The following is a 24,945-nucleotide window of genomic DNA, read 5'->3' as shown; positions in this document are numbered from 1 at the left end:
TAAATTAAGCTGCTGCTTTTAAAGCCTTGAACAGTCTGGCTGCAACCATCTTTCTCGCATCTACCCCCCATGACTCCCCTACCCATAGCCTGCATTTGCCCAAACTCATCTTTCATCAGATGTTGTAGTTCCCCACTTTTGCTTGGAATGCCTCCTTTGAGGACCATCTCCAATGCCACCTTCCAGCCCATTCCTTCAACAAACTCTGTGTGCTCCCTCTTAAAGTCTTAAGGTCATTGAGTACCTGTAACCTCAACATTAGAGGTCAAGGTCCTTGAGGACTGGAAATGACCATGCAAGTTTGACTTGACTTCATTTGTTAATCTTGATTACTCCTTTGGGGGAGTTTATTGGGCAGAATTTTTGAACTAACTCCTTTAGTATTTCTGTGTCTCAAAGGTTAACACTTAGAGTTGTTTTGTACTTTTGCTAGTTTTTCCATGTGTGTTTCTCTGGTCTCTCAAAACTAAATTCCTTGGTCCTTTAAGAGTAAAATCATATTCCTCAATAAGTAGTTGTTGGTTTATTGGTTTTTCATTGATTAATAAACAAAGCGACATCCCTCTGTGCCACCTAAAGATGGGCGTTTCTTTAGCCTGTAACCACAGAAATTAGATAGGAAATCTATCTTTTCAGATTCTTACCTTCTCCTCAAGCTTTTCTTAATTTAAATCTTGCATTTTTACATAGTCACACATGTAATTTCAGTACTTAAAGAAAAAACTTTTTGTCCATTCAAGTAGAGGAGGTAATACAAACAAATGTGTGAAAATACCTGCATGGAGACACAGAGAAACTGTTTATATCCTCTGATACTACAGCTTTATAGAACTTTCTATTTTGATCACCCTAATGAGAAAACTGACCCCTTCAGAATGGGTTTCATATGTACCTTTCTTCCTTGTTTTTCACAATAAAGGCTTTTCAGTGCCTCCTTGTCCTTCTCTGTCTGGAATGCCAAATTCTAACTTCAGCTCTATTCTAGGCCTTCAGCCTTCGGTATGTCTCGCTGCCAGTTTCAGTATCAGACTCCCTGGGAGCCAGTGACATTTTGTCCTGCACACCATTCCTGCCTGCGCTCCAAGTGCCTCTCCCCCTTCCTTCATTCATGATTCCCACGTAGAAGCCAGATCTTATGGTACGAAGCTGCATATGTCAGGCAGCTTGTTTGGGTAAAATTTGATGAGCACGTTACCCTAAAGGAAATCACTGGTGTTAGAAACTAGAAGTGAAACCAAACACCCAGCTCTGGGTCGTCAATTAGCAGCTACAAAGAAATCTTTCAAACCAATACGATGATTTCGTATTTCTGCCATTTCTTTCTTGTTTCAATTGACTGAATCTTTGTCTGCATCCATAGGCACATTTGGAGTTTTATATTTTTCCCTAAGGCACTCAAATGCAAGATGATAAGTTACAGGGTAATTATGATTTCGTTGAATAAAGCAACTGTAAACAGTCCAGTTAGACTTTAGCGTGCTTTGCATTCCAGTTTTCAACACAGATAGAGTTGCAGTTAATTTCTATGAAAATTATTTTCACAAATACCACTCTTAAAGTACCAGCTCTGTTCTGAGTATCATGTATTTCTATCTGCTATCATCTAATTATTTCTCTAAAATTTACTTTTTAAATAAAAATATGGGTACCTAAATCTTAATCAAGGGCTATTTGGTATGTAGATTTTTTACTACATTGAAATTTCCTATTGAAAGATAGAGGAAAACAGTCTTCATTCTTCCATGATTTTTTGATGAAGAAGCACTAAATCAACTCAGTACATTGATCTTAATATCTGATCGATTATCTCTATGGAAGGTGTCACTTTTAACATTGTTCTGCAAGTTTCTTAATAAAAATCTGATTTAAAGGTAACGTTACTTTTTAAAAAGGACTCCTGGGTTTTGAAGGCAGGTTGTGAACAGGGAACATTGGTATCTTTAACTGCAATTTGCTGCAGCCGTATAAGATTCTTAAAAAGGTTTGATATCGTATGAATCAGTAAAACTTGAGGGCATGTATCAGATGAAAGCCCAGCCACATGGTTTAACAAGGATTTTTAATATATCTGCTGATACTCTTAAAAATCCATCTGCCGGAATAATGATTGCTGGCTTATTTCTTTTTCTATAAAAGAAAGGTGATGAAAATGTCTTTTGACAGCTTCCTCTGAGTGTGGAGAAGGGCACGGATAGCATGCTTTCAGCACTCGGCACAAGCCACAGAAGCCTTCTGTGTCTAGGTCTGCGGGAGTTGAAATCTTCCTGCTGGTTCTAACTCCTTTTCCTCTTCAAGGAATTGGTTTGAAAGCTATTTGTCTTTGAGACTCATTTAAAATTTGAATTAAAAGTTTCTGACATAACTCCAAGCAGTGAGAAGAAGTAGGAAGCCCAGTTGAGGACCGTGGGAATTCCCGGCAAGAAGCTCAGCTGGAACCATGTTTCTGAACTGCAGATCTTTATTTTTGCATTTGTGACTTGGGGCAGGTGAAGTAGACAGTGTTCTAAGTTCACTTTCACAGAGTTAAATAATACTGTGGTAACTGAAGCTATGAAGCTGCTGTTCATGCCAGGAATGTGAAAGATGCCTATAAAAACAGCACAGAGCTACTACCAACTTCAGCATATTTTTGTTGTATTAGAAAAATGCAGTTGAAGTTTGGGATTTTAAATTCCTTTCAAATGTTAATGTTCCAAAGCATTATTATCTCACAGTTGCCATTAAGCTCTTCAAGCCTTCTGTTTGTGTAGGTAGAGCGATTGCTGCTGATGTGTTGGAAATATGTAACCCTGTGTTTTGCAGCCTCACTTTCCTCCTTAGGAAGCCCTGATTTCCCAAAGGGAAATACTGCCTTCAGCATGAGGTTTGGGCTTTGGTAACATATGCAGTTCTGCAGTGAGATCAGTTCCAGGAAAGACGGGGCTTACTGCGAAAACAGAGCTGGAATGATTTTGTGATTATTGTGTAAAAACAATATTCTAATAGGAAAGATATTTAATAGTCAGCTGCTGAAAATGACAGAAAATATGGTTATGTTGCTGAGTGTATTAATATCAAGAGCTCAAAGAGGAGTACCTGGAAGATATAATCTGGGAAGGGCATGACTGGGTGCTCCTGGGAGCATCCCTCCAGGTGCAGCTGTGTACTCCTGGCTCCTACAGCAACTGTGGCAAAGGACGGTGATGGCTACAAGCAGGCGCGCTGGCAAAAGTCTTAGTCATGGGAGGATGAAAGACATTGTTGCATCCTAATTAGCAGAAATATCAAGTATCCCTTAAAAGACAAGTTGGTGATGGACTTTGAGTTAGAGAATCATCTAATTTTAGAGCTTAGAGATCTGTCCAGACCAGACATTTTGCAGCTAGAAATACTGTTGGCTTAGAAGGGTGTGATGACATGTCACAGTCCGTTCAAGATGATTGAGGCTTAGATCCAAGTTCCGACAGTCTGGTTCTCTATCCTTCCCGCTCCCTCCCTGGTCCTCACTGATATTAGTTTGAGAGAATAAGCTTTTTAAAAAGTTGTTTGCCTGTAATGATTTCTGTAATTAAAGGTATAATGGCATAGATGTGTCCAGTGAATAGACGTTGTCGTTCTTTTCTTCTGACCCTTCATCGGTACCAAGTAAGATTGTAGAAAAGTAGTAACTGAAGACCTCAGTGACATAGGCTTTTCTGTGTAAGGGCTGCTGTTTGTTTTATTTGGCCTGGGAGAAAATCAGATGGGGAATTTGAGTAGCGGTTCGTGGCTGAACCCAAAATAGCTTGATATCTTCTCCACAGATTGTGTCCCAGTTCTGGGAGAGTACTGTGAAATCTTGACAGCAGTAATATATTTTTTTTTTTCAAGGAATATAGAATGTTATTTATTTTAATTTTTACTGGAGTATAGTTGACTTACAATGTTGTATTAGTTACAGGTGTACAACAAAGTGAATAGTAATATATTATTGAGAAAGGCTGTGCTTATTATATTTACATATATACACTATATATGTAAAATAAAGTTATTATGAGTATATATACTAAAATATAAAACCATGACCTTGGAGCAGATTAATGAGCTATCTGTCTAGCCCAGGATTGTTCTATGAGGAGGAAACATATGGCTGACACTCCTCCTGTCATTCTGAAAGGTTCGTATTTTCTCTTGCAGTTTCCTTTGTGACTCCTTATAAAATCATAATCTAGCAAATTTTCTAAACTCTCTTTGAACCCTAAAATTTTATGATCCCTAGAAGCAGCATAGAGAAGAAGAAAGAAAATTTTTAACTGGAGTTCAGAACAGAGTGTAAATTCTACTTTTGTTACTTTTGTTAGCTGAATGACTTTCTGAGCCTGTTCCCAAGTCTCTAAAATAGGATGATGATAATTAAAAATACTTATCTCTGTGGGGTTCAGAATGTTTAAAATAGATATGCAAGCTTTAATAGATTTTATACAAATGTAGGTGTTTTCATTTCTTAAATTTCTTGGCATAATGCAGTCCATAAACTTATAAAGTAATATTTCCTTTCCCTTTTGTTATCTGAAATTTTCCTTTTAAAAATGTCAGTTTATCCTGATATTCTTCTCCTGAGGTCCTGGGATCTGGTAAAAATGAGATGATTTGTCTTCTCATGCTTTTCATGATTTCATACACGGAAATCATACATCCTCAGATCTTTTGAGTCTGGAGATTCATTTTTGAGTTCTGCCTTTATACAGTGTCCCAGCTGTTCCTTTTAGATTTCTGTCCCCAAGTTTTTCAGCTCCATTATGTCACTTTTGATATATAACAACTGAAACCATCCTTAGGACTATAGGCACAGGCATAGCATGGCACTGTACAAAGACAGAATCTGTTCCCTTTTTCTACTCATTTCCTGATTATTTCCAGAATCTTGCTGACCTTCATAACTGCATAGCACCTTGAGCTGATAGACTTAGAGCATAGCCCATCATAGTTCATCTCTTGGTGAACACAACATCCTACAATTTGGAATGCTTTTACTTTGGTGTGATATCTAATAGTTTGCCTTTTGAAGCTTATTTTTCACTTTACTGAAGACTGATTTCCAGAGTGGCTCTTGTTTTGGTTAGATTTTTGTTTGTTTGTTTTATTTTGTTCTGTTTTTAATGTATTCATACCCCATCAATTTTTAAAAGAATATGTAGCAACTCTTCCAGGAATACCTCATATTTGGGACTTTGGTAACATTAGAATTTTATCATTTACCATCCCTTGTTGTGGTTCAACTGCTACACAACCTGTAGACCTCCATTCATTAACCGGATGTTTATTGAAGCCCACACTATGGCAGGTACTGCAGTAAAGGATTGGATACAGAGGGGACCAAGATCGATTAAAGTGCAGACTCTCTTGAAACCTACATTCCAGCGAGGGGGGCAGTAAACCACAAACCAACATATGAGTTAACAGTAAAACACCAGACATAAAACTAGATGAGGTGGTAGAGTAACTGGAGGGTGACTTCAGATGGCATGGTCAGGAAGGACCTCTCTGAGGAAGTGACGTCCAAGCCTTGATCTGAATAGCAAGAACATGGAGTAACAAGGAAGCCAGTGTGAAAGGAGCTTCCAGGGAGAGGTGGACAGAGACCTGGTCACAGGACACTGCAGGCCAGGGAAGGAGTTTGGATTTTGTAGTGGTTTCATAGGAACCACTGTGGAATCCTTAGCAAGGGGCAGTACATGAATAACGGCAGCCTTGGCATAATTTGATGAAAGTGGGATCTGTGTAAAATGTAGGCCCACATCATTGCGAGATTAATGAAATGACCCCAAAATCTCTACACCTCTCAATGAGGAACATTCTAATTTGTGGCTGGCTAGACTTTCAGGACAATGGCAGTGATTCCTGAATTTTCAAGTTAGTTGGTACCCATTTTGTCTAATTAAGGAACAAAATACAGAATTTCAAGGAGGGAGTGGTCACCAGAGCCAAATACTATTCAGAGGTTGAGTTAGATGAAGAAAGAAAAGTGACTGTTAGATTCAGTAACAGAGAAGCTGTTGATGGCCTCGACCAGAACAGGGTAAGATTGGAAGACAACAGAACTGATTTGAATGGTAGATGAAACAATGGAAATAGACAGTTTTGTCAAGTTTTGCTGTGTATAGGAGGAGATAAATAGCATAATAGCTAATGGATCACGTGGAGTTAAGGAAGCCTTTTATCTTATTTTGTCAAAGTCACATGATACTAGAGCATGTTTGCACATGTTAAGAGCAGTCCATATGGAAAGAAATTGACATTGCAAGAGAGAGTGAGGATAGTTGCAGGAATGACATCAACGAGAACGGGAGGGGAGACGTGATCCAGAGAAGAGGTGGCGGGTCGACCTTTGATGGGAATCAGAACATGGCAGCCTTGTTCAGGTTATGCCTGAGTGTGGTTTCCTGCTCTACAAGAACCACTGATGATGTTCTTAGTAGCAAAAATTAATGTCAAGGTATCCTTTTCCTGATGTCTCTTTAAGCACTAGATATTTGAGGAATGGAAGTTGAAAATACCCAAATGGACATAACCAGAGGCAATAGCAAGAAATCTTTAGCATAGTTCACAAAGTCAGTAAGATAATTCTTAAAAATTCTCAGAGGCTCCTTTGACTCTAGAGGGTGGCATACGATATTATACCTAGATGATCATATAACATACCATTTATTGGAAATCTTAATGTGATCCACCCTTTCTTCATTGTTTATTGAAAAAATTAGTCAGCTTATTTGATGCTCATGGGGCTCTGAAATGCATAGGGAAGGTGTGAAAAGCCCAGGACATACAGGTAGCAAGTTGTGCAGTTAGGATTCTAATCAAAATTTTTTTTAACTTTAGCACTCAAGTTTTTATTTAATTTTTTAAAATTTATTTATTTACTTATTTATGTATTTTTGGCTGCGTTGGGTCTTCGTTGCTGCATGCAGGCTTTCTCTAGTTGCGGCGAGTGGGGGCTACTCTTCATTGTGGCGTGTGGGCTTCTCATTGTGGTGGCTTTTCTTGTTGCGGAGCACGGGCTCTAGGCGCGTGGGCTTCAGTAGTTGTGGCATGCAGGCTCAGTAGTTGTGGCTCGCGGACTCTAGAGCGCAGGTTCAGTAGTTGTGGCACATGGGCTTAGTTGCTCCACAGCATGTGGGATCTTCCCGGACCAGGGCTCGAACCTGTGTCCCCTGCATTGGCAGGCGGATTCCCAACCACTGCACCACCAGGGAAGTCCCTCCCATATTTTATATTTATTTTTTAAACTTAAAAGAACTATAAGAAAATAAGACAAAAGCACACAATAAATGTTGCACACAGTCTCACTTATGAGTTTGCAAATCTAAACCAGCACTGTAAAGAAGACTTTGTAAACATTACCAAGTAGGACTTAGTCTAAGAATGCAAAGATGATTCAACATTAGGAAATCAATGATTATGACTGATCATATTAATCAGAGAAGGAAACCATTTTTATTATCTCCATGGTGGTTGGAAAGGTAGTTGGTACATATTTTTTGTATACCATATACATGTATATATGGTATAACAAAGGCATTACTTTCTGCATTGATTTCGCCCTAAAAAACCAGAGACATAACTGAAAATTTATTAGCACTCATGAGTAATAACTCTGTAACAATAGAAGTAAATGTTTAAAAATCAATAATTTTCAGTAATCTAGATGAAATGGATAAATACCTAGAAAGACATAAACTACTTAAATAGAAATTCTGAATAGACCTATAAAACAAGAGATTGAATTAGTAATTGCAATACAAATTTCCACAAAGAAAAGCCCAGGCCCAAATAACTTAATGGTGAATTCTACCAAATATTTAAAGAAAAACTAACACCAATCCTTTAAAAACGCTTCCAAAAAGCATAAGAGAGGGGAACACTTTACAACTCATTCTGTGAGGCCAATATTACCCTGATAACAAAACCAGGGACTTCCCTGGCGGTCCATTGGTTAAGACTCCATGCTTCCAATGCAGGTGGCATGGGCTCGATCCCTGGTTAGGGAACTAAGATCCCACATGTGGCACAGAGTGGCCCAAAACAAACAAACAAACAAAGACATCACAAGAAAACTATAGACCAGTATCTCTTATGAATATAGACGTAAAAATCCTCAACAAAATACTAGCAGAATAAATCCAGCAACATATAAAAAGGATTATGCACCATGATCAAATAGGATTAATGCAAGGTTGTCTTAACATATGAAAATCAATCAGTGTTATACACCATATTAATAGAATAAAGGACAAAAGCCACATGACACTGTCAGTGGATATTTAAAGAAGCATTTGACAAAATTCAATACCCTTTCATGATTAAAAACACTAAAACTAGGAATAGAAGGAAACTTCCTCAGTGTGATCATAATGCTATCTATGAAAAACCCATAGCTTTTACCATACTTAGCAGTGAATAGATGCTTCCCCACTAAGACAAGGAACGGGACAGGATGTCCACTCCTGGCACTTCTATTCAACATTTTACTAGAGGTTCTGGCCAGGGCAATTGGGCAAGAAAAAGAAATGAGGCATTCAGCTTAGAAAGAAAGAAGTAAAACTATCTCTGTTTGCAGAGCCATGATCTTGTATGTAGAAATCCTAAGGAACCAACAAAAAACTAGTACGACTAATAAGTCAGTTAAGCAGGGTTGGTGGATACAAGATCAGTACCCCAAAATCCACCTTATTAACATTAATTAACTATCCAAAAATAAAGAGTACAATTCCACTTAAAGTAGCATTAAAGAGAATACAATAAATTTAACAAAGAAGTATAAGACTTATATACTAAAAACTTTAAAATATCACTGGAGGAACTTAAGTGGAAAGCTATCTCATGTTCGTGGATTGGAAAACTTTATGTTGTTAAGATAGCAGTACTCCCCAGATTAATCTCTAGATTCAATTCAGTCCCTGTCAAAATCTCACCTACTTTTATTTTCCCCACAAAGAACATTCTGTGGTTTTTTTTCTTTTTATTTTTTTAATTGGGGTATAGTTGCTTTACAATGTTGTGTTAGTGTCTGCTGTACAACAAAGTGAATCAGCTATATGTATACATATATCCCCTCCTTCTTGGACCTCCCTCCCACCCCACCCCCCATCCCAGCCATCTAGGTCACCACAGAGCAGCAAGCTGAGCTCCCTGTGCTATACCGCACGTTCCCACTAGCTATGTTTTACACATGGTAGTGTATATATGTCAATTCCTATCTCCCAATTCCCCCCATTCGCCCCTTCCCTCCCACCCCGTGTCCGTGTTGAATCTAGAAAAATGGTACAGATGAACCTATTTGCAGGGCAGGAATAGAGATGCAGACGTAGTCAACTACCTTTTTACACAAATTGACAAGCTGATTCTGAGATTAATAGGTAAATTCGTGGGACCCAGAATAGCTGAAACAATCTTCAGATGGAAGAACAAAGTTCCAGGACTTCTACTTTTGATTTCAAAACTGACTACAGACCTGCAGTAATCAAGACAGTGTTACTGGCCCAAGGATAGGTGTATAGATGGAATAGAACTGAGAGTCCAGAAATAAACCCATATATTTATAGTTAATTGATTTTAACAAGAGTGCCAAGATAATTAAATGGTGCTGGGATAACTGAATGGTCACATGCAAAATAATGAAGTTTGGATACAAACCTCACACCATATAGAAGAAATAACTGAAAATGGATCATTGACCTTAATGTAAGAACTAAACTATACAACTTTTAGAAGAAATGTATGTGAAATCGTCATGCATTTAGATTAAGCAGTGGTTTCTTAGATGTGACGAAAGCCAAGTAACAAAAGAAAAAATGGATAAATTTTTCATCAAAATGAAAAAGTTTTGTGCTTCAAAGGATACCATCAAGAAAAAGACAATCCACAAGAACAGGAGAAGATATTTGCAAATCAGATATCTGATAAGCGACCTGTATCCGAAATGTAGAAAGAACTCTTAATAACTCACCAACAAAAAGGCATTTAACCCACTTTAAAAATCGGCAAAGGATTTGCATAAACATTTCTCCAAAGAAGATATACAAATGGTAAAAAAGCATATGAAAAAGGTGTTCAACATCATTAGCCATTAGGGAAATCAAATCAAAATTTACACACACTAGGATGGCTAGAATCAAAAACACAAGTGTTGGTGAAGATCTGGAGAAACTTGAACCCTCATATATTGCTGGTGGGAGTGTGAAATGGAGCACCTGCTTTGGAAAACAGTCTGGCAGTTCCTCAAAATGTTAAAACACAGTGGTACCATTTTCCACTCCTAGGTATATCCCAAGAGAATTGAAAATTATGTTCACACAAAATCATCTGCATGAATGTTTATAGCAGCATTGCTAATAATAGCCCAGAGTGAAAACAACTCAAATGTTCATCAACTGATGATTCAATCAATAAAGTGTGTTACATTCATACAATGGAATATTATTCAGCCATAAAAAGGAATATGACGTTCTGATATGTGCCACAACATGGATGAACCTGGGAAAGATTTTGCTAAGTGAGTGAAACTAGACACAAAGGCCACGTATTTTATGATTGCATTTATATGAAATGGCCAAAATAAGTAAATCTGTAGAGACAGAAAATAGATTAGTGGTTACCAGGGTCTGGTGGGAGGAGAGAATCAAGAGTGGCTGCTAATATGTATGGGGTTTGTTTGGGGAGGGGGGGGCTAATGAGAATCTTCTGGAATTAGAGAGTGGTGATAGGTGCATGATTCTGTGAATATATTAAAAACCACTGAATTATAAACTTTAAAAGATTGAACTTTATGGTATATGAATTATATTTCAATAAACCTTTATCATTACATAATAAATGACTAAATTTTTTTTGAATTTATTTTTTTATACAGCAGGTTCTTATTAGTTATCTATTTTATACATATTAGTGTATATATGTCAATCCCAATCTACCAGTTCATCCCACCACCCCCGCTTTACCCCCTTGGTGTCCATACGTTTGTTCTCTACATCTCTGTCTCTATTTCTGCCTTGTAAACTGGTTCATCTGTACCATTTTTCTAGATTTCACATATATGTGTTAATATTCGATATTTCTTTTTCTCTTTCTGACTTACTTCAATCTGTATGACAGTCTCTAGGTCCATCCACATCTCTGCAAATGACCCCATTTCATTCCTTTTCATGGCTGAGTAATATTCCATTGTATATATGTACCACATCTTTATCCATTCGTCTGTTGATGGACATTTAGGTTGCTTCCATGATCTGGCTATTGTAAATAGAGCTGCAATGAACATTGGGGTGCATGTGTCTTTTTGAATTATGGTTTTCTCAGGATATATGCTCAGTAGTGGGATTGCTGGGTCATTCGATAATTCTATTTTAGTTTTTTTGAGGAACCTCCATAGTGTTCTCTATAATGGCTACTATCAAGTTACATTCCCACCAACAGTGCAAGAGGGTTCCCTTTTCTCCACACCCTCTCCAGCATTTGTTGTTTGTAGATTTTCTGTGATGCCCATTCTAACTGCTGTGAGGTGATACCTCATTGTAGTTTGGATATGCATTTCTCTAATAATTAGTGATGTTGAGCATCTTTTCATGTACCTCTCGGCCATCTGTATGTCTTCTTTGGAGAAATGTCTGTGTAGATCTGCCCATTTATTGATTGCATTGTTTTTGTTTTTAATATTGAGCTGCCTGAGCTGTTTATATACTTTGGAGATTAATCCTTTGTCTGTTGATTCATTTGCAAATATTTTCTCCCATCCTGAGCATTGTCTTTTCATCTTGTTTATAGTTTCCTTTGCTGTCCAAAAGCTTTTAAGTTTCATTAGGTCTCTTTTGTTTATTTTTGTATTTATTTTCATTAGTCTAGGAGGTGGGTCAAAAGAGATCTTGCTGTGATTTATGTCAGAGTGTTCTTCCTGTGTTTTCCTCTAAGAGTTTTATTGTGTCTGGTCTTACATTTAGGTCTTGAATCCATTTTGAGTTTATTTTTGTGTATGGTGTTAGGGAGTGTTCTGATTTAATTCTTTTACATGTAGCTGTCCAGTTTTTCCAGCACTACTTATTGAAGAGGCTGTCTTTTCTCCTTTGTATATTCTTGCCTCTCTTATCAAAGATAAGGTGACCATATGTTGCATGAGTTTATTCCGAGTTTTCACTCCTGTTCCATTGATGTACATTTCTGTTTTTCTGCCAGTACCATATTGTCTTGATTACTGTAGCTTTGTAATACAGTCTGAAGTCAGGGAGTCTGATTCCTCTGGCTACGTTTTTTCCCCTCAAGACTGCTTTGGCTCTTCGGGGTCTTTTGTGTCTCCGTACAAATTTTAAGATTTTTTGTTCTAGTTCTGTAAAAAATGCCATTGGTAATTCGATAGGGGTTGCATTGAATCTGTAGATTGCTTTGGGTAGTATAGTCATTTTCACAATATTGATTCTTCCAATCCAAGAACATGGTATATCTCTCCAACTGTTTGTGTCATCTTTGATTTCTTTCATCAGTGTCTTATAGTTTTCTGAGTAGAGGTCTTTTACCTCCTTAGGTGGATTTATTCCTAGGTATTTTATTCTTTTTGTTGCAATGGTGAATGGGATTGTTTCCTTAATTTCTCTTTCTGATCTTTTGTTGTTAGTGTATAGGAATGCAAGAGATTTCTGTGCATTAATTTTGTATCCTGCAACTTTACCAAATTCATTGATTAATTAGCTCTAGTAGTTTTCTGGTGGCATCTTTAGGATTGTCTATGTATAGTATCATTTCATGTGCAAACAGTGACCGTTTTACTTCTTCTTTTCCAATTTGTATTCCTTTTATTTCTTTTTCTTCTCTGATTGCTGTGGCTAGGACTTCCAAAACTATGTTGAATAATAGTGGTGAGAGTGGACATCCTTGTCTTTTCCTGATCTTAGAGGAAATGCTTTCAGTTTTTCACCATTGAGAATGATGTTGGCTGTGGGTTTGTCATATATGGCCTTGATTATGTTGAGGTAGGTTCCCTCTGTGCCCACTTTCTGGAGAGTTATTATCATAAATGGGTGTTGAATTTTGTCAAAAGCTTTTTCTGCATCTACTGAGATGATCATATGGTTTTTATTCTTCAGTTTGTTAATATGGTGTATCACATTGATTGATTTGCGTATATTGAAGAATCCTTGTATCCCTGGGATAAATCCCACTTATTCATGGTGTATGATCCTTTTAATGTGTATTTGGATTCTGTTTGCTGGTATCTTGTTGAGGATTTTTGCATCTATATTCATCAGTGATATTGGTCTGTAATTTTCTTTTTTTGTAGTATCTTTGTCTGGTTTTGATATCAGGGTGACAGTGACCTTGTAGTATGACTTTGGGAGTGTTCCTTCCTCTGCAGTTTTTTGGAAGAGTTTGAGAAGGATGGGTGTTAGCTCTTCTTTAAATGTTGGATAGAATTCACCTGTGGAGCCATCTGGTACTGGAGTTTTGTTTGTTGGAAGGTTTTTAATCATGGTTTCAATTTCATTACTTGTGATTGGTCTGTTCGTGTTTTCTGTTTCTTCCTGGTTCAGTCTTGGAAGGTTATACCTTTCTAAGAGTTTGTTCATGTCTTCCAGGTTGTCCATTTTATTGGCTTAGTGTTGCTTGTAGTAGTCTCTTATGATGCTTTGTATTTCTGCGTTGTCTGTTGTAGCTTCTCCTTTTTCTTTTCTAAGTTTATTGATTTGAGTCCTCTCCCTCTTTTTCTTGATGAGTCTGGCTAATGGTTTATCAATTTTGTTTATCTTCTCAAAGAACCAGCTTTTAGTTTTATTGATCTTTGCTATTGTTTTCTTTGTTTCTATTTCATTTATTTCTGCTCTGATCTTTATGATTCTTTCCTTCTACTAACTTTGGGTTTTGTTTGTTCTTCTTTCTCTAGTTCCTTTAGGTGTAAGGTTAGATTGTTTATATGAGATTTTCCTTCCTTCTTGAGGTAGGATCGTATTGCTGTAAACTTCCCTCTTAGAACTGCTTTTGCTGCATCCCATAGGTTTTGGGTCATCGTGTTTTCATTGTCATTTGTCTCTAGGTATTTTTTTATTTCCTCTTTGATTTCTTTAGTGATCTCTTGGTTATTTAGTAACGTATTGTTTAGCCTCCATGTGTTTGCGTTTTTTATGTTATTTTTCCCTGTAATTGATTTCTAACCTCATAGCGCTGTGGTCAGAAAAGATACTTGATATGATTTCAGTTTTCTTCAGTTTACTGAGGCTTGATTTGTGACCCAAGATGTGTGTACATTCTCCTAGAGAATGTTACATGTGCACTTGAGAAGAAAGTGTGATCTGCTGTTTTTGGATGGAATGTCCTATAAATATCACTTAAATCTATCTGGTCCATTGTGTCATTTAAAGCTTGTGTTTCCTTATTAATTTTCTGTATGAATTATCTGTCTGTTGGTGTAAGTGAGGTGTTAAAGTCCCCCACTATTACTGTGTTACTGTCGATTTCCTCTTTTATAGCTGTTAGCAGTTGCCTTATGTATTGAGTTGCTCCTATGTTGGGTGCATATATATTTATAATTGTTTTATCCTCTTCTCGAATTGATCCTTTGATCATTAGTAGTGTCCTTCCTTGTCTCTTGTAACATTCTTTATTTTAAAGTCTATTTTATCTGATATGAGTATTGCTACTCCAGCTTTCTTTTCATTTCTATTTGCATGGAATATCTTTTCCATCCCCTCACTTTCAGTCTGTATTTGTCCCTAGGTCCGAAGTGGGTGTCTTATAGACAGCATATATATGGGTTTTGTTTTTGTATCCATTCAGTGAGCCTGTGTCTTTTGGTTGGAGCATTTAATTCGTTCACATTTAAGGTAATTATCGATATGTATATTCCTGCTACCATTTTCTTAAATGTTTTGGGTTAGTTTTTGTAGGTCCTTTTCTTCTCTTGTGTTTTCCACTTAGAGAAGTTCCTTTAGCATTTGTTGTAGAGCTGGTTTGGTGGTGCTGAATTCTCTTAGCTTTTGCTTGTCTGTAAAGCTTTTGATTTCTCTGTTGAATCTGAATGAGATCCTTGCTGGGTAGAGTAATCTTGGTTGTAGGTTCTTCCCTTTCATCACTTTAAATATATCATGCCACTCCCTTCTGGCTTGCAGAATTTCTGCTGAGAAATCAGCTGTTAATGTTATGGGAGTTCCCTTATATGTTATTTGTTGTTTTTCCCTTGTTGCTTTTAATAATTTTTCTTTGTCTTTAATTTTTGTCAATTTGATTACTATGTGTCTCGTTGTATTTCTCCTTGGCTTTATCCTGCCTGGGACTCTGCACTTCCTGGACTTGGGTGGCTATTTCCTTTCCCATGTTAGTGATGTTTTCAACTATCATCTCTTCATATATTTTCTCTGGCCCTTTCTCTCTCTCTTCTCCTTCTGGGACCCCTATAATGTGAATGTTGGTGCATTTAATATTGTCCCAGAGGTCTCTTAGGCTGTCTTCATTTCTTTTCATTATTTTTCCTTTTTCTGTTCTGCGGCAGTGTATTCCACCATTCTGTCTTCCAGGACACTTATCCATTCTTCTGCCTCAGTTATTCTGCTATTGATTCCTTCTAGTGTATCTTTCATTTCAGTTATTGTATTGTTCATCTCTCTTTGTTTGTTCTTTAATTCTTCTAGGTCTTTGTTAAACCTTTCTTTCATTTTCTCCACCTTTGCCTCCATTCTTTTCCCTAGGTCCTGGATCATCTTTACTGTCATTATTCTGAACTATTTTTCTGGAAGGTTGTTTATCTCCACTTCGTTTAATTGTTTTTCTGGGGTTTTATCTTGTTCCTTCATCTGGTACGTAGCCCTCTGTCTTTTCATTTTGTCTGTCTTTCTGTCAGTGTGGTTTTCTTTCCACAGGCTGCTGGATTGTAGTTCTTCTTGCTTCTGCTGTCTGCCCTCTGGTGGATGAGGCTATCTCAATAAATGACTAAATTTTTAAGATCTAGTTTCTTCATGCCATGAATGAAGATCTAGTTTCTTCATGCCAGTATAATTCGAAATTATAATGGAAAGAACGAATGCATTACAGAATTTAAGAAAATTTTGAGAAAAAGGAGAGGAGAAATTATTCTACAGATAGTAATACATATTATATATGTATTTAAAAAATGAAGACTGTGAACCTATCATGGGGACAGGACCTGCCTCCCCCCCCAAAAAAAACCTTGAAGACACTTTAAATGCATGTATTTGGAAAGTCAGAGAGAGAGTAAAATTAGTGATTCCTCAGTGGGAAAAGTATAGATTATCTATGAAATTATGGTTTTCAACACCTAGCTAACTTTATCAGTCAGCAATTGTGGTTGAAAATAGCAGAAAATAATTCTGGCAAGTTTAAGCAGAGACAGATTTACAGAAATCACATTGGGCAGCTCTCACAGTCAGTGGGGAACCAAGCTCAGAAGGTGACAGCATCCAAAAGATGTGAAGAAACTAGGAATAGATCCTCCCTTGAGCCACTGGACTAGGATGGTTAGGATGCCGCTGTGCTCCTGAAGCATCTGCTAGATCCCACCGCTGCCACCATGACCAAATTCTAATGATCCCTGCATGTTTCACTCACTCCCTTAAGACTCTGAGACCCGGGCAAGAGCATCCAAAGGCAGAGCCTAGGTCACAGGCCTGCATCTTACCCTGGGTGTTGGGAAAGGGATATCTGCCCACTTTCGGTACTGTGGTGAGAGGCAGGGCCCTGGTGCATCAAGTCAGATAGGAAGGTGTCCAAATGCTGGGGAGCCAAAAATTTCCACTAACATTTGGAATAACTAAAATTAGAACCGTCCTTTATATCATAGGCCAAAATAAATTCCACGTCTATTCAGAATGTAAATGTGAAACTTGAGACCATAAAAGTACTTAAAGAAAATACACATGAATATTTATGTAATCTTGGCTTGGGAAAGTTGCTAAGCATGATATAAAATCAGAAGGCCATTAAAAATGTCAGTAGCGAATATTTAATGATCCAGAAAGGGAACCATGGTCTGTTAAATTTTTAAAAAAATAGAATGTTATGTGCCAGAATATTAACAGTGGTTTTCTCTGGATGATGAGACCAGAGATGATTTTTCATTTCTTCCTTCATGCTCTGTATTCGAGTTTGGTGGGGTTTTTTTGTTTGTTTCAAAAGCTGTTATTGCTTTTTAAATTTGGAAGATTTGCTTGCTGGATTTGTACGAACACATAGATACCGGTGTCTCCATAAGTAAATTTTATGCTAACCACTACAAAAGTGAAAATAACTCTTTAAAGAGCAGGTAATGAGACACTTGTGTGTAGACACCCCCATCTGTATAAAAATCATGTTGAATGGCTTTTGGTATTGGCTCCATCTGGTGGCACTTCAAAAGGAGGACCTGAATAATTGGATGATGACTGTAAGAATGCCCCCCAAGATCATGATGCTTCTCTCACCTCCTCCAGTGTTTTTTGTTTTGGTTTGTTTTATTTTGTCTTGTTTTTAAGAGAACCCATCTGCTTGACTACAGAAGTACCAGTTTGTACTTAGGGTATTGGCATCTAAAGGAAGCATCCACAGATATAAGGATTCTGGAGGTGATGTTTATTGTGGCCTATATTTCATCACTTTATACTCTTGCCTACAAATAATGAGTTGCCCCACCATTTCCTGTTGTAGCAGCCTTTAGATTCTTAATATCTGGTTCCCTCTTTCCTGGGATTCCTATCTCAGTAAAGGATGCTCAACATCTGTTTGACATAAGAGACCAAGTGGGCTCTTCCTGTGTAAAGGTGAGTCGCCCAAACAGAATGAAAGGCTCCTCACAGAAACCTTGATACCAAAGGATGGAGGAGAACCCTTTATGTTCAGAAAGGCATATCGTTGACACGTTACAGAAACAGACCAAGAGATCTGGAGAAGCAAAGAAAGAAAGAACACAGAAATGGCCATTTGTTCCATTCTCACCACTCGATTGCTTTTCCTACTTGTAAAAGAAAAATAATCATTCTGGCTTGGAATTTCTAAATGCCTTTAGCCTTTGTGAGTCGATATGTATGATCTTCCTGGGATTTTCTAGTTGATATTGTTATGATCTAAGAGTTCTGCATAAAATTTATATATATATATATATATATATATATGAAAGACTTACTAATATCCTTTTTTCTATGACTGTTTCCTCAGGGAACTCATTGAACATGTCTGTTATTTTTATTTCTCAGTCATAAATAGCATGACTCTGAACTTCTGTAAGTTTCAGAGTCTCCATGTCTCCATCCTTCACGTTAATATAGGAACCTCATTGCTCTGGACTGAAATTAAATTGGTATACAACGGTTTTTGGTATTAGTTGGCTTAGTTAAACGGTTTCACCTCAGTCATTTTGCAGGGTGGACATAAAACAGCTTGGGCGGCGTATGCATATTTTTTTGAGCTCCATATTTCATGTAGTTTGCTCATGTTGAAATTTTCTGCTATTTTTCTCTTATGTGTTTTAATGATTTGGAGCCAGTAGCAGCTAGATGGAAGGAAAAATATGTTCCTTTTTTTTCTGATAGAAGCTAAGAAGAGTTGTTCATACACTGATTTCCTTGGTGTTGAAGGATGAAGTTCTGTTCACTGTGGAATCTGGTGATGCTCTGGTGAACAGCGTCGGTACCACAGTGGTTAGGGATGGGGAAGTGGCAGGAGCTGCGTCAAGGCACGTCCCTGCCCACCAGCACCCTCCCCTGGTGGATGAGGAGATGTGGGTGCAATGAGGAGAGGAGCACACACGGCAGGAGGGCTGAGGGCTCTGGGCTCCCAGCTCCCTCCTGCCCAGCAACCCTCAGTCGCACGTGGTACAGTCTGACTCACACTGGTCCTTTTCTTGTCTCTTTCCAGGAGCAGCCTACTGCCAGTTCATGGACATGCTCTTTCCTGGCTGCATTAGTTTGAAGAAAGTAAAATTTCAAGCGAAGTTGGAACATGAGTACATTCACAATTTTAAGCTTCTGCAAGCATCGTTTAAGCGAATGAATGTTGATAAGGTAGGAGACACACTTGTACCTCCATAAAATGCATTGTCTTTGCTTAAAATGGTTTTTATGCAGAGATGCAAAAATCCAAAAATGTGTCAATGGGATATATCTTGACATCACTACAGTAGGTTGGGTCCTGTACTGAGCATAAAGCACCAGCCCTCACTTCCCATATTCGCATGAGGTTTTTATTTTAGGAGATTTCTAAACTTGTAGCCATTAGACTAAAAACGCTAACAGAAATTATGAATGCTGAAATGTTGTTATTCTGTATTAGCATTGCAGATGAGAAATTTTTATGTTTGCCAGATGCCACTGTGGTTCTTTGTGTGTTTTGTTTCTTTAAAGAAATAGCATAGTACGGTAGAAATGGCACGGGTTTGAATCCCAGCACCATGACTTGAGCAAGTTATTTAAATTATTTGAGTCTGAGTTTACCCATCTGTAAAATGGGACTAAAACCCCCTTCCCTGTGGTTATGAAATTAAAGCGAGGACTGCATGTTAAAGTGTCCAATATATATACTCAGATTCTCACTCAATGTCCGTAAAATATTCTTTCACCCACTTTGAACTTCATAATTTTATTCTAGAGTGATACAAATGAAGTTAGACTAGAGTCCTTTTTCCCCCATAGAGGTCTATTGCTGAAGCCCCTTCAGGCTCTGCATGTTTCCTGCTATTCCAATACATATTACATTCGTAGTCTTTATTTAGGATATAGCTCTTGGAGAGAACAGGTTGGAAAGAAATGAATTTTGAATAAGGGAAAAGAGAAAAAACAGCAGGGGAGAAATAGAAAGTTTTCTTTTCATAGATAGTAGCAATAAATAGGCTATGGAAATAAAAATTTAAATTTTGGGGCTTCCCTGGTGGTGCAGTGGTTGAGAGTCTGCCTGCCGATGCAAGGGTTCGTGCCCCGGTCCGGGAAAATCCCACATGCCGCGGAACAGCTGGGCCCGTGAGCCATGGCCACTGAGCCTGCGCGTCCGGAGCCTGTGCTCCGCAACAGGAGAGGCCACAGCAGTGAGAGGCCCGCGTACCGCAAAAAAAAAAAAAAAAAAAAATTAAAATTTTGGGTTATAAGAGATAGAGGTTAAAAAGGAAAGAAAAGTTTGCTGAACTGTATATATTTTTTAATTTATGCAATTAATATCTTCCTAAATCAAAGCATTCTTATCAAAATATTAAGAAAATTTTGGCTTCTCATTTTCTCACAATTTTTATTGCAAAACATATATCCTCTTTAACATTTTCATTTTTTGACTCCTTTTCAACTTGATATCCTTTGCTGTGGTTAATTTCCAATTAGCTCCTTCTGTATTTATTCAAAACCAGAGTTATATAGATTCTTCTTCCTATTAGCATCACTTCTCTGTATACTTCTGTATCATTTTTCTATACATGCTTCTAGATCAAAAAGGAAAGAAACACCCATTCATAGGTTTATTGATGGAACTTGCTATGTAACAAAGTTGGGGACTCCATATCTCCGTAGAAGTGTACACTCAAGAGAGTGGGTCAGCCATTGTTAAGAAATTTGAAGATAGGGAATTCCCAGGCAGACCAGTGGTTAGGACTCCCAGCTTTCACTGCCGAGGGCACAGGTTCAATCCTGTGTCAGGGAACTAGGATCCTGCAAGCCACGGTGTGGCCCAAAAAAAGAAAAAAAAAAAAGAAATTTGAAGATAAAATTCTTGTACTGGAGGAGCACTGACCTTTATGACCTTTGTTGGCCTCTCTAGCTTAATATGCTATGATTCTACCCAAAGATCCTGGTATAGAGACAGTGATCCCTGTTCATGTTTGTCATAGCCTGTGACAGCACGTGGGAGAAGCACATGTACAAATATTTCCTCGCCACCTCAGATTTTGAACTTATGACCCCGGAACTTTCATTTTGATAGGAATTGCTAAGTTAAGTCAACAGAAGTTAAGTGCCTGCTTTGAATGGCTAATGCATCATCATCATCTAAAACTGTTTATAAATGTTCACATTTGGCAGAGAGCAAAATACAGTAGCATGTTAATTAGAGGGCCTTATGCTCCAAGAAGGCACTTTCTAAAACAATCACAATACCAGCATAAACAAAACTTACAAGTCAGAAAACATGAAAATACTTAAATAGTACAATGAAAAGACCTCGAAAGGGAATACTGATTGGCTCTTTAGGCTGCCCTTTAAAAACACTTAATTTACACCCAGTCTTGATAAGACAGTTACAAAATACAAAAAGAAACCTGTTTAAGACATGTACCCCCCTGGCACATTAACTGTGCTCCAGTGTCACCCATGAATTACTGAGCCCTGTATTGTGGTTAGTTGTTTTTATTTTATGCTTGTCTCTCTACATTGTAAATACACTCCATGAAAGCTCATTTTGTTTCATAGGAACCGTTAGATTAGTGTGAGTTTTCATTGACTTGAGTCTTATTCATTTGTACTCTCTAATAGCTACAGTCCTTTTAAGAGCTAGACCAAGTGTTACAAAGAAATAGGAAAACCTTTCAACCTTGAAACAGCACAACATCCCAGACCCATGTTTTTGGGGGGATGTGCTTTGGCAATAAACATTCTACGAAGAGGATCAGCCCCTTGACAGCTCAGGGTATTCCTTGTTTCGTATGGTTTGTTCAGATGTATTAAATATTCCAGGAGAACCAACTACGACATTTTAATTTTTCTTTAATATAATGAAAAATTATATGAATTCTGGAGTACCACTGGCTAAGACACTGGGGGAGAGGCCAGCAGACATGAATTGCAGATGTAAGGTTATATTTAGGGAACACTTCAGTTGTATTCAATACAAACAAGGCTGAGGGTCGTGACTCACCAGGTGATTTTATATTTCAGGTAATTCCAGTGGAAAAGCTCGTGAAAGGGCGTTTCCAGGACAACCTGGATTTTATTCAGTGGTTTAAGAAGTTCTATGATGCTAACTACGATGGCAAGGAGTATGACCCCGTAGAAGCACGACAAGGGCAAGATGCAATTCCTCCTCCCGACCCCGGCGAACAGATCTTCAACCTGCCCAAGAAGTCTCACCATGCAAACTCCCCGACAGCAGGTACCGTAACAATGAAATCCTAGAGTCACTTTCACAGGCCCTCCTGCGCCGTACTGTGAACCGATTTACACTTTTAAATATGGATCATCATCTATAATCCTTCAGAGGAAATTCATGAAATATCCATCCTGTCTCCTGTGTGGGCAGTGCCAATTTCTATGTGACAACATTCAGCAAGACCTCACTTAGCCAACTTCATCCCAAAGTGAAGTCACTGAGGATAAATACCTAGAACTTTAAAAAATGTTTTAACTGTTTTGGAGAAAAATCTTTCTAAAATACATTACAAACATTCTTGCCTAGAGAACAGACTTTACCTAGCAGAATGTGTTCTTGTCCAATGAGGGTCATTATTATAAACATCAGCTGTGATACTACAGAGTTAAACGATGAAATCCTCAGAAACCATGTGTTTCCATCCTGAACACCAGTGTTCACACTTGTTAAGTCAACAGCCTTAATTCTGTAAGAATGCAAATTCCTTATTTATGCCCAGCTTCCAATGAGAATTATTAGAAATGATTATAACAAGACTAATACTAAACTGTGTGGACATGTGTCTGGAACTCAAGGAAGTGTCGGCTAGAGGTAAACATTGGTGAGTCTTCCATATCCAGGTAATTGAAGGTGGAAGTGAGTCCCCAGTGAGAAGGATAGAGTCCCTGAGGAACTCGAACATTTAATGTTTGGGTAGAAAAGGAAGGGCTTACATAGGAGCAGGGAAGACACCAGAAAGATTGAAAGAAATGAAGGAATGACGTGTCAGGGAAATAGAAGGAAGGGAGCAGAACGGTCACCAGTGTCTAAATCTGCTGAGGAGTCAAGTACAATGAGGACTGGAAGGATCCTTTGGGGTCACTCAGTGGAATGATGGGTCCAGGAGGGGGCTGAGGAATTGGAGAAAGGAAACTGAGACAGCATAAAAATCCAGCTTCAAAGCCATAGAATAAATAAGCTTGAACAAAATAAACGAAGCACAGATCTTTGGGAATACATACATTTAAGGGGCAAGAGGAAAAAGAGGAAGCTGAGAAAAGGAGGAACATCGGGGAAAAACCAGCTCAACATCAGAGAACAAACAGTAGGACATTTTTAGAAAGAGGGATCACCAACAGCGCTGAGTATTAATTGTTGAAGAGATCAGATAGGATGAAGCCTGAAAATAGGCCAAAGAAAGAAATCTGGCTCCTGGGAGGTGATTAAGAGTTCTTTAGAGAACTGGTCTGTAGAAATGCTGAATCCATACACCTAGATTGCAGCGGGTTATTAACAAGGGCATGACACACAAACGTGAAAGTGACGTGAGAGGAGATTCCACCTTCACCAAATCAGGAGAATAAGTGGAGGAAATAAAAACATTTTGTTGGTGTCAGGGAAAAAGCTGACAGTTGCTTTAGGAAGTAAGACTGGGGAGAGAATGGTCTTGTCCTCGATTTGATTTTGTTTGCTTTTAGGACACGGCGCAAGGAGCAGGTTTGTAAGATGGGAGAAAGGTCCGTGAGAAGGAATAATAGGAAAAAGGAGGGGAAACTGGTGGAACAATGACCCTGAGGCTGGAGGGAAAAACTGGGGTCAAGGGCATCGCAGGAGGTTTGGCGAGGAAAGGGAATGTTTACCTTTTTCAGAACAGAAGTGCTGGGAAGAGTTTGGGTAAAAATGAAGCCACAGGGAGTTTGGGGAACAAACGTTTATTGCAGTTCAAACAGGCCTTCAGCTTTTGTCAGAAAGTGTCATTATTCTAGGACCAGGATAGAGAAGGGGAGTGGTGTGTCTCCTTCAGAGCTGGGGAGACACAGGCAGATGGAGTTGGGGGACAGGAAGGTACGAAAACCAAGAGCAGCTGGTAGCTCTCACCGCAAGCTCTTTTTCTGCAGCTGCTAATGATGTACAGATCCATCTTGAAACTCAGCTGCTACTTTTTCAAGTTTTCAGCAGTGGAACCGGACAGGCCTCAGAACATTTTTCTTCTACAGTCATAACGTGTCCTTAAATTGGCACCAACCATTCTAACCCCACCCCACCCCCAAACAGAACTGTCATTATGCTACCCTGGCCTCATTTTCAAGGAATTCCCTCATCTGTCTTTCACAAAAGCCACAGAGAAACTTGTGCCATTTTGATAGAAAGAATGTCCATGAACCTGGAAAAGAAATACGTTGTTTCCAGAGCTTAACTTCTCTGGTGACAAAGCTCAGGAAACACATTAAAGTCAGCAGATCATAAATTTGGTTTTTAATGTTCTGGAAGACAGTATTACCAAGGCTTGTGTTCCTGATACCTCGACCACGTTTACCTCATCGGTCTTAATCAAGGAGGAAGGATATTTCCAGAAGTCAAACCAGTCATACGGTTTTTTATGAGACATGTTCTGACTCTTGGACATGGTGGGGTAGTAAAACTATACTGAAAAAATTATAGCAAGGTATACATCACATGTAGAACATTGTTTTAAAAGCTATAATAGGAGAAAGGCTCCTATAAATACAATGAGACCTCAGTTTTTTCTAGAGGTCATGTATCCAACTCTTGGGAAAAGAGCCAAGAAAGTGTAAGCCAAAACGTCTTCTAAAAGTCAGAATAGGTGTTGTAAAATCTGTGCTATAAAATTCATACACTTTACTCTTTCCACAAGGGAGAGTTCCTAGAATACTTACCCAGAGTCTGTTTGCTCTTTCTTTTTTTTTTTTTTTTTTTTTTTTGCGGTACACGGGCCTCTCACTGTTGTGGCTTCTCACATTGTGGAGCACAGGCTCCGGACGCGCAGGCTCAGCGGCCGTGGCTCACGGGCCCAGCCGCTCCGCGGCATGTGGGATCTTCCCGGACCGGGGCACGAACCCGCGTCCCCTGCATCGGCAGGCGGACTCTCAACCACTGCGCCACCAGGGAAGCCCTGCTCTTTCT

The 24,945-nt window shown here is 38.5% G+C and overlaps 1 protein-coding gene across 2 annotated transcripts in view; it reads left to right on the top strand.

Annotated features, from left to right (window-relative positions):
- The window catches only part of MAPRE2 (microtubule associated protein RP/EB family member 2), a 100,379-nt gene that overhangs the window by 42,907 nt on the left and 32,527 nt on the right, over positions 1 to 24,945 (top strand). For both annotated transcript variants that reach the window (XM_065889668.1, XM_065889669.1), the window contains 2 exons: positions 18,838 to 18,983; positions 21,831 to 22,044. In XM_065889668.1, coding sequence (XP_065745740.1) covers positions 18,838 to 18,983; positions 21,831 to 22,044 — 360 coding nt within the window. The remainder of the gene's footprint in view (positions 1 to 18,837; positions 18,984 to 21,830; positions 22,045 to 24,945) is intronic.

The sequence above is a fragment of the Phocoena phocoena genome, chromosome 13, assembly GCF_963924675.1.
Source record: "Phocoena phocoena chromosome 13, mPhoPho1.1, whole genome shotgun sequence".
NCBI classification, from domain to species: domain Eukaryota; kingdom Metazoa; phylum Chordata; class Mammalia; order Artiodactyla; family Phocoenidae; genus Phocoena; species Phocoena phocoena.
The sequence above is the reverse complement of the archived record's forward strand: the minus strand, read 5'-3'. Positions and strand labels throughout refer to the sequence as shown.